The sequence below is a fragment of the Thermobia domestica genome, chromosome 10 (genome assembly GCF_964235325.1).
Source record: "Thermobia domestica chromosome 10, izTheDome1.hap1.1, whole genome shotgun sequence".
NCBI classification, from domain to species: domain Eukaryota; kingdom Metazoa; phylum Arthropoda; class Insecta; order Zygentoma; family Lepismatidae; genus Thermobia; species Thermobia domestica.
Genome location: NC_137463.1, coordinates 34,795,871 through 34,809,528, shown reverse-complemented (window position 1 = coordinate 34,809,528; position 13,658 = coordinate 34,795,871). Strand labels below are relative to the sequence as shown.

At 36.6% G+C, this 13,658-nt stretch overlaps 1 protein-coding gene across 2 annotated transcripts in view; it reads right to left on the bottom strand.

Annotated features, from left to right (window-relative positions):
• Window positions 1–13,658, bottom strand: part of Sugb (Sugar baby transporter) — a 62,609-nt gene that overhangs the window by 6,993 nt on the left and 41,958 nt on the right. Inside the window, exons 8-9 of one of the 2 annotated variants that reach the window (XM_081728004.1) lie at window positions 12,478–12,636; window positions 10,912–10,952 (exon numbers count right to left, since the gene is read on the bottom strand). In XM_081728004.1, coding sequence (XP_081584130.1) covers window positions 10,936–10,952; window positions 12,478–12,636 — 176 coding nt within the window. In that variant the 3' untranslated portion in view covers window positions 10,912–10,935. The remainder of the gene's footprint in view (window positions 1–10,911; window positions 10,953–12,477; window positions 12,637–13,658) is intronic. The other variant, XM_081728003.1, reaches the window with a different exon arrangement.

The following is a 13,658-nucleotide window of genomic DNA, read 5'->3' as shown; positions in this document are numbered from 1 at the left end:
AAAGTCAGCATCACTGAAGCATTCAAGAATACCTGTATTCTTGTTATGCTGATAAACAATTCCTAGCCCAACAGTACCTCTTATGTATCTAAATACACGTTTTAGTCTCATGACATCAGTGTCTGTAGGATGTTCAAGCGTTCTTGAAAGCACACTCACACTGTAAGCAATATCTGGTCTCGTACCTAGCATGAGATACATCAAACAACCCACTGCCTTGCGATAAGGATAGTCTTTGTTTACCTTTTCTTCTTCAGATGTTTTCATTTTAATAACAGGTGTTGTTACTGCTCTACACGCATCAAAATGGAACTTGTGAAGCAGTCTTTTGGTGTATGCTGTCTGATGTATTTTGATATCGCCATTGTCACGCCTCTCTATTTCCAATCCCAGGAAGTAGTGAGCCTCTTCTTGAACAGTTATCTTGAATTCGCTTTTCAGCGTCGCTAGGAATTCATTAACTTTTTCTTTATTACTAAATGCGACCAGGCCGTCATCCACATAAAGAATTAAGAGAATTTTATCCGTATCTCTTTCCCGAATAAAAAGGCATGGATCAGCATCACTTTTCTTAAAACCCTGATTAAACAAGAAATCACCAAATCGTCTGTTCCAACAACGGGGTGCTTGCTTCAATCCGTACAGACTTCTCTTAAGTTTGCACACCTTTTCTGAGCCATCCTGGTACCCTTCTGGCTGCTTTATATATATTTCTTCTTCTAGATTTCCATAGAGAAAAGCTGTGGATACGTCAAATTGAAGTAGATGTAGTCCCTCATTCGCTGCTACACTCAACATGGCTCTTATTGTACCAAGTTTTGCCACTGGACTGAAAGTCTGCTTGTAATCGATGTCTTTCTTCTGACTAAAACCTTTCGCCACTAGTCTCGCTTTGTATTTCTCAATGCTACCATCTGGGTTATTCTTAACCTTGTAGACCCATTTACATGGAATTGCCTTTTTTCCTTGCGGTAAATCACATAGTTCCCATGTCTCATTCTCGCGCAACGACTCCATTTCCTTGTCCATTGCCTTCTTCCATTCAAAACTTTCTTTGCTTTGTATGGCTTCGTCATAGGAACTGGGACTGTCTAAGTCATTAACTAACTCTTCTACTGCCATCACATAATCGTCGTATTTTGCAGGTTTCTTCAGAGTAGCTCGGTCTCGCAACACTATGCCCTGACCATTAAGTTTCTCTTCCGTACTCGGCTTGGGAAACACTAGCGGTTTATCATCTTTCATTTTTGCCGATTCTTGCTTGACTATAGGTTTTGAGATCTCTTCCGGTTCTCTACTCTGAACGTCCCTTGTTCGTAGTTGCACTTCTTCTCGAGACGTTTCTTCAAGTGTACTCTCTTTGAAAATGACGTCTCTGGAGATAATAACTCTTCTTTCTTCTTTAATCCAAACTCGATATGCTTCATCTCCATTGTAACCAATGAGATATCCTTGCTTGGCTTTCCTGTCCATCTTTCTTCTTTTTTGTACTGGAATGTGCACGTAACACTTGCAACCGATCTGTCTCATATGCTTAATCCTTGGTCTCTTCTTCTTCCAAAGTTCATATGGACTGACACCTTTTTGTGAAGATTTTCCGGTCCTGTTAAGAATGTAGATCGCTGTTGAGGCCATTTCTGCCCACATCTCTTGCGGAAATTGCACTTCTTGGTTAGAGTAAAGGAATGTTCTTGCCATTTCCACAATGGTTCTATTCTCACGCTCACTACCCCCATTTTGTTCCGGTGTATAAGGCGCTGTGAACCGTTGATGGATGCCATACTCCTTGAGTATCTTCCGTACTTCGGCATTATCGAACTCTCCTCCGTTGTCGCTAAGAAACTCTCTAATGGTATGTCCTTCTGCCTTGGCACTGGCTAACACCTGTTTCAAGGCATCTTTCACTTCTGATTTTTGATGTAGAAAAACACCAAACCTGTACTTTGAATAATCGTCTCTGAATATAGCTAAGTACTTGTATTTCTGAAACGATTCACTAAAGGGACCACAGACATCTGCTGATAATAACTGTCCCACTGAAGATGAAGGTTTTCTACTACTAAACGGTAGTCTGTGCGCTTTTCCGTAAACACAAGAGTCACAGAGAACATTTTCATCTTTCACAGAAATATTCAGCTCTTTCTTCATTAAATCTTTGATATGTTGCTTGTCCTGATGTCCCCATCTGCTATGGTACAATTGTAAAAGAGCTTTATCAGACATCACAACATTCACTTCTTCACGATTACTTGAGGGTACTGTTTCAAACTGCGCTTTGAACAATGCCCCTTGTACTTTTCTTTTGCCTTGAACGATAGCAACTCCGTCCACTTCTAACAAACACTCTGTGGTAGAGGACGTAAATTTACTATTCCTATTCCTATCCTGTGCGGCCAAAACTGAGAACAGATTTTTCGTAATATTCGGAACGTACCACACATCCGTAAGGATTAAGTCAACTTTCTTACCTTTCACTTTTGAAAGCACTTTGACGTCACCTTTCCCTAATGCAAACAGCTTCTCTTTACCTGCTGCTGAAATACTACTCGGGTTCTCAAACTTCTGATAATTGAGGAAGAAATCGGGTGTGTGTGTTACATGCTTCGTTGCACCATTGTCAATCCACCAAACGAAAGGTCCATTTTCATCTGTAGAACATTCTTCGTTCGCAGAATAGACAATTGTCAACTTGGTTTCACTAGATTTCTGATTCTTCTTTTTCTCATTCTTAGGCGGTTTCCCATCTGCAATCCACTTTTTGCACGTTCGAACCCAATGCCCTCTTCGTCTGCAGTAATTACAGATATCGTCCTTCTTCACCTTCTTCTGTAATTGCTTCGGTTGATTCACTACTAATGCTTCTTGCTCTGAAGACGCACCCTTGTACTTGCCTACTGGTGACCGCTGTACAAAGTTCCTTTCGAACATACACAATTGTGTAGTCAATTCGTCAAACGTACGTTGTACTTCTTTGGTCAGCAACATCCAACTTGATTTGAAAGTTTCAAAAGTACTGGGTAGGATATGTAACACTTTACAGATCAACAAAAGATCCGGTAATTCAGTATGTCCTTTGTCCTTCAATCCACTGTTAAGTTCCATCCACAAACTGTTCAATTTAGCTATGTGTGTGGAAACATCTTCACTTTCACTCCAAGAAAAGGCGAAAAAGTCCATACAAATCTTGAACAATTGATCTGTGGAACTTGCCTCAAATAGCTTCTTTAAAGCTAACCACATTTCTTCAGCCGTATCTTTCTCCATTATCTTCTGGTAGACTTCATCCGTTACTGCACTAGTTATCATCGACTTGGCATAACTATTAGCTTTCCGGTAAACGTCAGCCTCTGCTCTATATTTCTTCTTTTGAGCTTCTGAAGCGGAATCTTCTAACGGTTCCGGTTTTCGCAACTTGCCATCGATAACTTCTAGTGTCCCTTCATGGTATTCTAATAAGTCCCTAATTTTTCTTTTCCATATGGGCCACTCTTTCTCACACGATAACGGCTTTATATTCTTTAACAAATCCATCTTCGTGTTTAAAGAAAGAAAGAAAGAAAAAAAAAAACTGACACAGACCAACTAACCTACTAGGTGTATTTGAATACAAGCGTCTCGACTTTTACTACTAGGAAACATAAAATGCAATAAATCTATTTGCACTTCACACCACACTAGTTGCACTTCACTTAGAATATGCATATGTCACTAGCACGCCTAAAAAATAATGCGTAAGCCGTTCGTTGCACTATTCAAGCACTTAAAACCAGATACAGCAATTTCGGAAAAATTTCAGTAAGCACACTGGGCCTTATTAAGCACACTGGGCCCATAACCAGTATGTTGGAAATTTTACAAAAAGAAAAAAAAAAAAACTAAATAAAGTACGTGAGTATCTTACCTCAATTTCCGCAAACGTGGTTTCCGTTCGTCGTCGTGGATAAAAAGAAAAAACCTTCTCTTACAGGTAATGCTCCCCTTGATCTTCCTATCTTCTAGAAGATACGACGTGATTTTTACACTGACAGTCAGTCCTGTGCACAGGCTGGAGTCCAATATTATACACGTCCCAACTTCCTGCAGTATTAACTTCCAGTAGCTATAAAAATCACACCGGAGCACGTAATTATATTCACTTCACTTACTATTTAAACTCACGATCTGTGTTAGACAAGCACACGATCTGTGTTGACCGCACTTTACGATAGTTGCATACGACTGCTTCCTACAGAGCAGCAACTTCCAGCGCACAGCACTCATACATAACACGAACTGTAACTGTGTGTGTGTGCATCTCGCTACAACTGCCCTTACGTATTGTCACTAGAGGGCGTAAGGTAATACACGTCACTCACCCTGACGTCACTAAACGAAAACTTGATAAACAAAAGCACATAAAAAAAAGGTCTGTATGTGCAACAGTATTTACATGTACCTTTCAACCGTTTTCTAACAGTGATGAAGACTGTATTTGGAAAGGTGAACAGGTAGGTCGACAAGAATACAGGAAAATGAAGAAATAATAAATGAAGAAAACACGAAATAATAAAGGATTAAGAAATGAAAACTATTAATCTTCCTTTGTTAAACTTTTTCTACTTACTTGATTCTCCATTCAACATGGAACCAACCTACATGCTTCTCATCTTTTTCATTCAACATAGTGCCAACCTACATGTTTTTCTATCTTTTCAGTTTCTCTTCTCTACTGCTTTCCTCCCTCGTCTGATGAAGCATTTTAGCGAAAGAAGAGCTCATATATATATTTAAAGTGTTGCGATTATATTTTCATATTTTCTGGTTATATACATAATTAAACAAAACTGTTTCAGTAAGGAAACTTTCAATCATAACTAAATCAATTTTCGGGATTCAGAATTACAGGCTCACGATAATAATCGTAGACAAAAACTTTAACATGAAACGTTCTCATATATTTATCATAACTACATGATACAGCATTAAAAGTATCTAAATATATCTACAAAGTAAGAAGACAACGCGGATTTCTTACAAAATTGCCGAACAAATTTGTTAAACAATTCTTTAAATTACAGATGATGATTCATTTATATTAGGCCCAAGTCAATGTACAACTGTACCGCGCATGCGTAAACCATCGCCATTAGGCAACCAACAGTTTCTCGTTAGTTACGCAGTACAGCAATGTGGTCGTGCGTAGTCTGATGCCGCCGAAACTTACTAGATTCTGGGAGAGGTTCATTGTAGCTGCTTCCGATGCTAAGTTCACGGTATCTCAGCTGATTTCTGCGTCGTGTATCGTAGAAATGTGTTAAGTGATTAATTCTAGTGTAAATCGTGCCACTATGAATCGTCTTATATGGAAATATGCGTCGCAGTTCTGAGCCCACCACACCGACCCAAGCAGCTAGAAACTGGACTCCCGGGAAGAGGACACCGATTGCGTGTGGTTCGGCGTACGGCGACCACCGAAACCCCTCTCCCCCTCTCATACACACAACGTGCGATGGCCAGTAAATACTGCACATCGCAGGCGATAATCTACCGTGATATTCACAGATATTTACGTCTAACAGTCGTTCTCAAGAGCAGCGTGCATGCCATGAAACTATGTCATGTAGCTGAGTGAAAAAGAAACTGGAGGAGATTGTACGGAAGTCATCTCGTAGTTGATCGGTGGATGTTTATTATTATCATCTTTGGTGAAGCATTTACCTTACACACTACGGTGAAGTTCGTGCTATTACATATAGACGTGTTAACGCTAAGGGCCGAAGCATATTCTTCCGTCAGTGCGCAGAGAGTTTCTTAAAAGGATTCATGATTGTGGCCGGTTTCTCGTATAGGGAAAACTGCGACTCCGAAAGGTAGTGCAAAATGTCAAAATCAATGCTGCGTACTACCAGACTCGTATCCTGATTGAAATGTACCAGCACGAAATCCCAGTATTGTACGGACAAGACTTGAACCAGATTGAACTGCACCAAGACAAGGCATCCTGCCACAGCGAAAACATAACTGGAATTCTATTGCCGTATGAAGGAGAAAATGAATTGAGGGAATTTCCTTCTCTGACATCTCTACCCAGAGTTCAATACCAGCCCAATGGACTACTGTACTTTCAGACTTCTCAAGTGGCGCCTGTCCCATCGTCAAGTCCGCATTTTGCCAGCCTGTACAAAAGAGTGGGATGCAATAACCACAGTCAAAGTGCAACGCAGTCTCCTACAATGGAAACTCCGATGCCGAGCAATAGTGAATAGAGTTGGCCTGCAGATCGAACACAACTTGTGGTAGAAACATGTTATTTCCTAAGTAGGTGGCACATTCAAATTTGGCTCAATATAAATGAATCAGTCTCTGTAAATAAAAATAAATAAATAAATGCCTAGTAAGCATCTATATTTTATAATTAGCCTATTTTGAACGAATAATTCCCACAATTATCTACGGTACTGAAGAAATATTTGCTGCAATTAACACCATTTCTTGTAACAAACTTGAATATACCAGAAGTGGTGGAGTGTTCACTTCTGGTGCGGGGTCTCTGATTCGGTCCAAGGCAATGTGAGTACCGTGGGAAAAAAAGCGTGTTCACGGTTTTTTTCGCAGTTCTCTCGTTTCTTCCCATGTTCTCCAGTCTTTCATAATAAGTCACTTATCAATAGTCTCGTGTCCTTTGGCCTAAAGGGCTTAATGTGGGAAGTAAAACTACAAATTTCATTTTATTTTGAACATTCTTGAGCTAACATTCCGATGTGTAAAACATTTATCAACTTGTGTGTGTGTAAAGAAAATGAAAAATTAAGTCAGTAAGAAAAAGAATACCAAAATGTGTATTTCTGAAATAAAAGCTAATTTCTCAAATACCAAACTTATCCACCTACAGCGTCCATCCGAGAGCACTAGTTTGCTGCATTCCTTTATATTCTTTTGTAGTAAAATCATTCGTCTAACATAAAATGTGTTCTGAATCATTTCGGAAACACACAACAACAAGAGAATTAAAAATCCACGAAACCGAAAAATTGAAGTCAAGATATATTCTATTTTAGTTGTGAAATTCATATAATAAAAGAATCATATCCCATAATAAGTAATAGATGAAGTGGGCAGTTTTTTCTTTTTTTTTTTTTTTTTTTTAAATACACGTTTTCACTTTTTAAGAAGCATATATTTTTTTTCTTCACTTGTAGAAACTGATACGAGGGTTGCACTGAAAATTTAGGGAAATTAACAGAGATGATGGCAAATCTAATAATTTCTTTATTCTTTTCACGTGTTCGCTCCTGAACAAATGAAATGAAATCTTTCAATTTAACGTCCTACGATTACACTCTTTAGGTTAAGAGACTATGATTAAGACAAGTGAATGATGAGGGAACAATTGGCGGAATGAGAATGCGAGAGAAAATGGGAGTACCCCGAGAAAACCCATGAGCACGATGTTGTCCACGACAAATTTACTTGTCTGGGGATCAAACCAGGGACCCCATGCTCCAGATGTAAGCATCTACCACTGAGTCATCGTGCTTCCCAGTATGTGTTCTTAACAACAACACATTTGTCCATGTTGCTCCGCACAAAACGAGGATAACAGCGGCTTAATTGATGGTGCAGGTGATCAAGCGTTTACTTGCAACCATGCAAATACATAGCGAAAAAGTGGATGAAAACGAAACTTGAGAAATCTCAAGGAATCAAAAAGTTATTACGACAAATTTTCAAACTGGATGTTATTTATAAAATATAGACACTTCTTGGGTAAACCTTTATTATTACTGAATTACGTGTTCACTGATTTCCTTAAACAATTTCGAAACTCAGTCTAAAATAATGACTTTTTTTTTTAAAACAACAATATTTATAACACCACCTTAAAAGGTATGACAACGCCAATGAACAGAAATATAAACAAAGCATACAAAATGCAGAATGAACTCAAATTTCAAACAAATTATCTGAAGGATTCACTAGCCTTGGATAAAAATACTATAATATTATGAAACATTAAGATGAATAAACCAGGACAAACAAAATATTTTTGGCAATTCGCAACACAATCACAGACACAAGGGTATTTTTTTAAATTCCACAAATTATATGAAAATGTATCGCAAAGAAAGAAAAAAATATGAATGGCTAGTATTCGTTTCCATATAAGAAATTCACACGCATTTTTGAAACTTTTTATTTCAAGTTTTTCTCGGCTGATAAATCTTGATCTGCCACACTTCCGGACGCATTTTATATTCATGTTTTCTTTCTCTTGCATTCTCTACTGTCCAGATTCTATACAGAAACTCAACACAAACAGAAAGCTCCCAATTGCCTCCAAGAAATGGAAACACAAAAGTACCACCACGAATTCCACATTAAAAATAGAGCTTTTCTATACATACTGACTTTGCAAGCGAAGCGTTTAAAAATTAAACGCCATTTCCGAAAGCTACTTGGAAAATTCTGGCCACTCGAGAGACTACCAGTGTACCTAGGCAGATATTTAAAAAAATTACTACAAAGAATGTTTTTTATTAAAAGGATACAATCGACCAAAATACATGTAGTATTTGGATCATATTCCATGTTCATCATCTTTAGTATTATAAACATTTTCGCTGCGTCACATTTGATTAATATGAAACTAGGTCTTATTGCAACAATTCACACAAAACTTTGTATTTACTTATTTAATCCATTACAAGTACGTTTTTATGGCTTCTTATTTTGCTGAACAAAACTAAATATCCCGGAAACATGCCGTCTGTTCGTTGTATATTTCACGCAGTGTGTTTATTCTTGAGATTTTCTTTAAAGAAAAACTTTCTGTGCTGTCTTACTAATAGTAAAGATTAAATACTTCGAGAACAACAAACTAAAACCATATGAATTGTTAACATCAATTAAAAACATTTAATTTTTCATGCTTGGGTGCATGCTGGTCTTTTCACATTTCAATGTCATAATAGTTCTACAGGCACAGTAAAACATCGTTACTGCATGCTTTACTACACCTCACTGCCATATGCATGTTTCTGTTTAGCTCATTCTGATATTTACTTCAAGCAACTTTACCCTTCATATGCAATAGTAAAATGGCACGATAGTTCTACTATTCACTATCTACTAAAAATAACAATATAATATAAAACAAATACAAACAGATTGGAAACATGTCATACGTATTTTAATATTCAACTTTCTTTATTTTTTTCTTTCTTTAAGATAACGATGGACATACATGACAACATAAACATTTGGTTTCATATCAGGATTACTCAGAACAAAATGTGAAAAGCAGTAGGGGCTGTGTCTTTGCAATACTGTTTATCCCAACGTAATTTAATCATCTATCCGTTGTGTGATGCCATAATTGACGAGTGGTCGAACTGCACAGGGAAAAACGGTATAAAACAGCATGACACTGATAAACTTAAGGAACTCAGGAATAATCACAAAAAATAACTTGGAATAACCTTGATATACGCCAATAACACAATAATTGCCAACATTTTCAATGGGTGTTCCCATCATCCTCAGTGGTGTTTTCTTAAAGCATCACTGCAACATCTGGTCACATCTCATGAAATCAAGCATTATGGTATAGATAGATGAAAGAAATAAAAATATATAGGGGGTGATCAAATTAAACCCATTCGGCACCCCTGGTAGGAACTGTTGCTGAAATAAGATTGTATTATTGTAGCGGTATGTAGTAGCATATATATATATTTATGGTAGGACTCACTGTAAAACGTTTCCTGTCTTTGCAGGAATAAGGTTTGAAGTATGGCATTTACTAGCCCAAATCCGTTTAAGTCAGATCAGCGAGCAATTATCTAGTTTCTGAATGCAAAAGACACGTCAAGGGCCTGAGATGTTCCATCGGATGAAAGATGCCTATGGAGGTTCATGTATATATTGGAAGCGACCGTATGGGTGGGCACCAGACCAGCATGGAGGGTTAATACATTTATTACAGTTTGACGTATGGTGCATCTGCACCAATTTGGAAAATTCTGAGTAATTTCAAATGCCGTTCTGTGAATATTTCGATATTTAAAAGTGCAACATTTATTGCGAATTCTGTAGAACTGTGTAATTTTATTTGTTACACATGGGTTTTTGTTTGACACATTCATACAATAACAATTGACGACAAGATGTTATTGAAATGTAATTAAATCTTTCAGTTTAACGTCCCATGGTTATGCTTGTTAGCCTAAGGCAGACGGATGATTTAGACAAGTGAATAACGATGGAAGAATTGGTGGAATGAGAAAGTGGAAGGGAAGGGAAGTGAAGATGGGAGCAACCACTGAAAATTTCGGCAGTTATTACATGAATCTCGCATACCAAGGCTAGTCCACGACACTGATAACTTTGTTTCATAGTATATGTAAGTACTACCTGCTATGAAGCTCAAATTTTAATAATGTCTTGATTTTCTGTTGTTTTGAAAATACTAAATCTATCACATTTACTAATTATAACTTATAAAACTTCAGAAAAAAAAAACTATCCAAATTTACAACGTAAATAAATCTATTCGTCTTTCAATAATGGTTCCACCAGTGGTAATAGCCACTACAAGGCGGCGCCTAGTTTACTTCAATACTTATCTGGGAATCACGTTTGAATAAGTATATACATACATAAAAATAACGAGAACTAAGTTACAATACAACATATACTACAAATAAGTATAACATATACTATGGTAACTTTTCTATGAAAGCAATGCCACAGTAAATCAAAATCTTAATAACGGTTACATAAAATTGAATTAAATATATAGCGAAATGATCAATACTATTTTTAAAAAAATCAATATTATTTTGATTTCCAATCTGTTTTCAGTAATACAATCAAGCACATATAACAAAACGTATCTCAAAACACTTATATGATAATTCTATAGTAATTTACCCCAAAACCAACTTATCCCGTTCGTCATCTGTCTCCCATCACTGTAAGAAAAATTCTCAATGTTACGAATTCAAAGTACAATACACTTTTCAATAATGAACAAAAAAAGGTATTAAACATTAAGTAGAGTTTGGAATTTCAGAAAATAACGAGACTTCCTTCTTCTCCATTACTTCTTCATCAATTATATTACCAATATCAATTCATATTTCCTTTTAACATCCCTGCCGTTATCATTTCTCAGAGGGGATACTAGCTGTAAGATTTTTCTGTATGGATTTTTACGGGCCGTATCTTCTTTCTGGTGTTTTCTTCTTTCTCTTATGAAATCCTACTCTAATATTAAACTGTCAAGCACACGTTCTTTTATCATAGGTATGTGCAAGTTGGAACAAGGAATGAGCCAATTACAGGGGACCTACTGGTGTCGGGGGTCGTATGAGACAATGTATAACATTTTCGTAACTATCGAATGGCCATATTAAATGGTGAAACTCGTTCATCGTACACTAACATCATAGGAAGATAAAATCTATTATAACGGTAACCGAAATGTCTACTTACTGAAGAAAAACAGAAAAAGATCTATTTATTTATCATTTTAGTGTGGAATTGATTCTTCACATTCTGAACTAGTTCTCAGTGTTCCGTGGTACACTGAAGTTCTAACGCGGATGGTAATTTATCGAGGTGGACATCAGTTATCCAGGAAATATTTTCAATTCTGGGTTACTATGTAAGAAGTATATTTTCAATAAGACGCCAAGTGGGCCAAATGAAAGGGTTCCGTGGGCCGGTACTGACCCGGGTGCCGGCTGTTCCCTCTACCTAGTATTCTTTTCCTCTTTACTCTCTTGTCTCCATCGACAAGCAGTTCGAGTACTGATAGTTTCTGAATATTTCTACAGTATCGCTAATTAAGTTCTTCAGTATATTCATGTTCTACCTGGTCATGCAAGTACTGTTAACTTTGATTTTCATATGTTCAGCACAGAGAATTTATTTATTTTTCATTAAAATGTGAAATCACTTTTATCGCATCCTTCCGTTACGTTTTCTTTAGGAAGAATATATATAGAGGAGCGACTTAAAATTACTACCTCATTTATTCATACTGAACTAACATCTGTGAAAAGTCTGATACTCACTAATTTCACTGTGACACGGGGTCATATAACAGTGTTAAACTTATTCTACTCTATTGCAAGGGGCTAACTTGTAACTGTGTGTATGAGTAGTGTGGTATTTCATTTGAGAAAGCTAATTCATTTCTAAAGTTTCGTTTTACTGAGTTAGAAGCAACAGTTCTGAGGAATCGAACTAGATCTTTTACAAATTCTCATGTATTTTATATGGTACTAAGATTTCATTCAATTTTACAACACACGAATAATCAGATTTACGGAATGAGAATTTTAGAAAACAGGATTAAAGAACATAGAAATAGTGGTGACATGTTTAGTTGGATACCATAGTAGAATTTTAACGTAAGTGTATATATGTATTACATATAACGGTAAAACTTGCAAACGCATAATATAGAAAAATACAAATGCGGTAACTTACCTGCTGGCTGCATGCTCCCAGATCTTCTTGACAGTAAATATTGAATAATTACGTGTAATACAAAGAGAATTAGTGCCGCTATTCCATATATTCTGAACATTATGGCTCCTCCTTGTTGTTCCATAAGAATTCCACCTACGAAGCTCCCTAAAGACACACCTAGTAGAAACAGGAAAATAATCACAATCTAAATTAATTTTCTATGTAAACATGAACTTAAGACACTACTCGTGTGCTACTAATGTTACTAATAAATAAAATTTTGAAATCTTTATGTCATTACTTAATATTTTATTTAGTTATCGAAGGGAAAAGTTAAGTTTTATTTTTCACTAGTTCTCAACATTTCTTATTGTATGTTTCATGGACTAAGCCCTTTTAGAGATTGTCATATATGGTACGAGATTAGTTATTGCCTTTGGCTATTTGGAAACGAAGGTCATATGGTATCTTAGAAGAGCTTTGTAATTTCATTTTAGATGTCAAGAAGCCTGAAGACCGTCATTTCACCTCCATCAGTGTCTTCTGAACTTCAATTGCTGAAATAGCGAGAATCTTGTCGAATTACTTCTCATAAAAATGAGGGCATGGTGGTAGAATGCTCACCTCAGGTGCAAGGATACCTGGTTCGATCCCAGGCCACGCATATTTATAGTGGACATCATCATGTCCGTGGGTTTTCCCACTTCCTCCGACTCAATATTTCATAATCATCACTTTCATTAATCACCACTCTCCTCCTTAATCTAAGAGCATAATATGGGACGTAAACTAGAAATACTTTATTTTCACTTCTTATAAAATTGAATTTCTACGCTAATTTTAATCCAAATAGGTTTTAAGTTTAGATTTCCTAAAAACAATCCAAGACCTGATTACACAATGATAGATCTTTTACTTTAATACAGAATCGTGGTTTCCTGCGCAATAGTATTATTAAAAGTTTCTAGAACCGAAAAATCTTATGAGTAAGTAAGTAACTTGTGAGTTATGATCACAAATTTGGAGACATGCATCTCGGACGGTCAACATTTTGGGGACGTCACACGAGACTTGACGGGACTTCTGATATTTCACTTGAAATGACATGTAAAACAAAGCCTTAAATTTTCAATTTTACTAAATTATTTTGTTTATTAGGCCCCCTTATTTAACTAGGTTATTTGCTTAATTTCGTATCT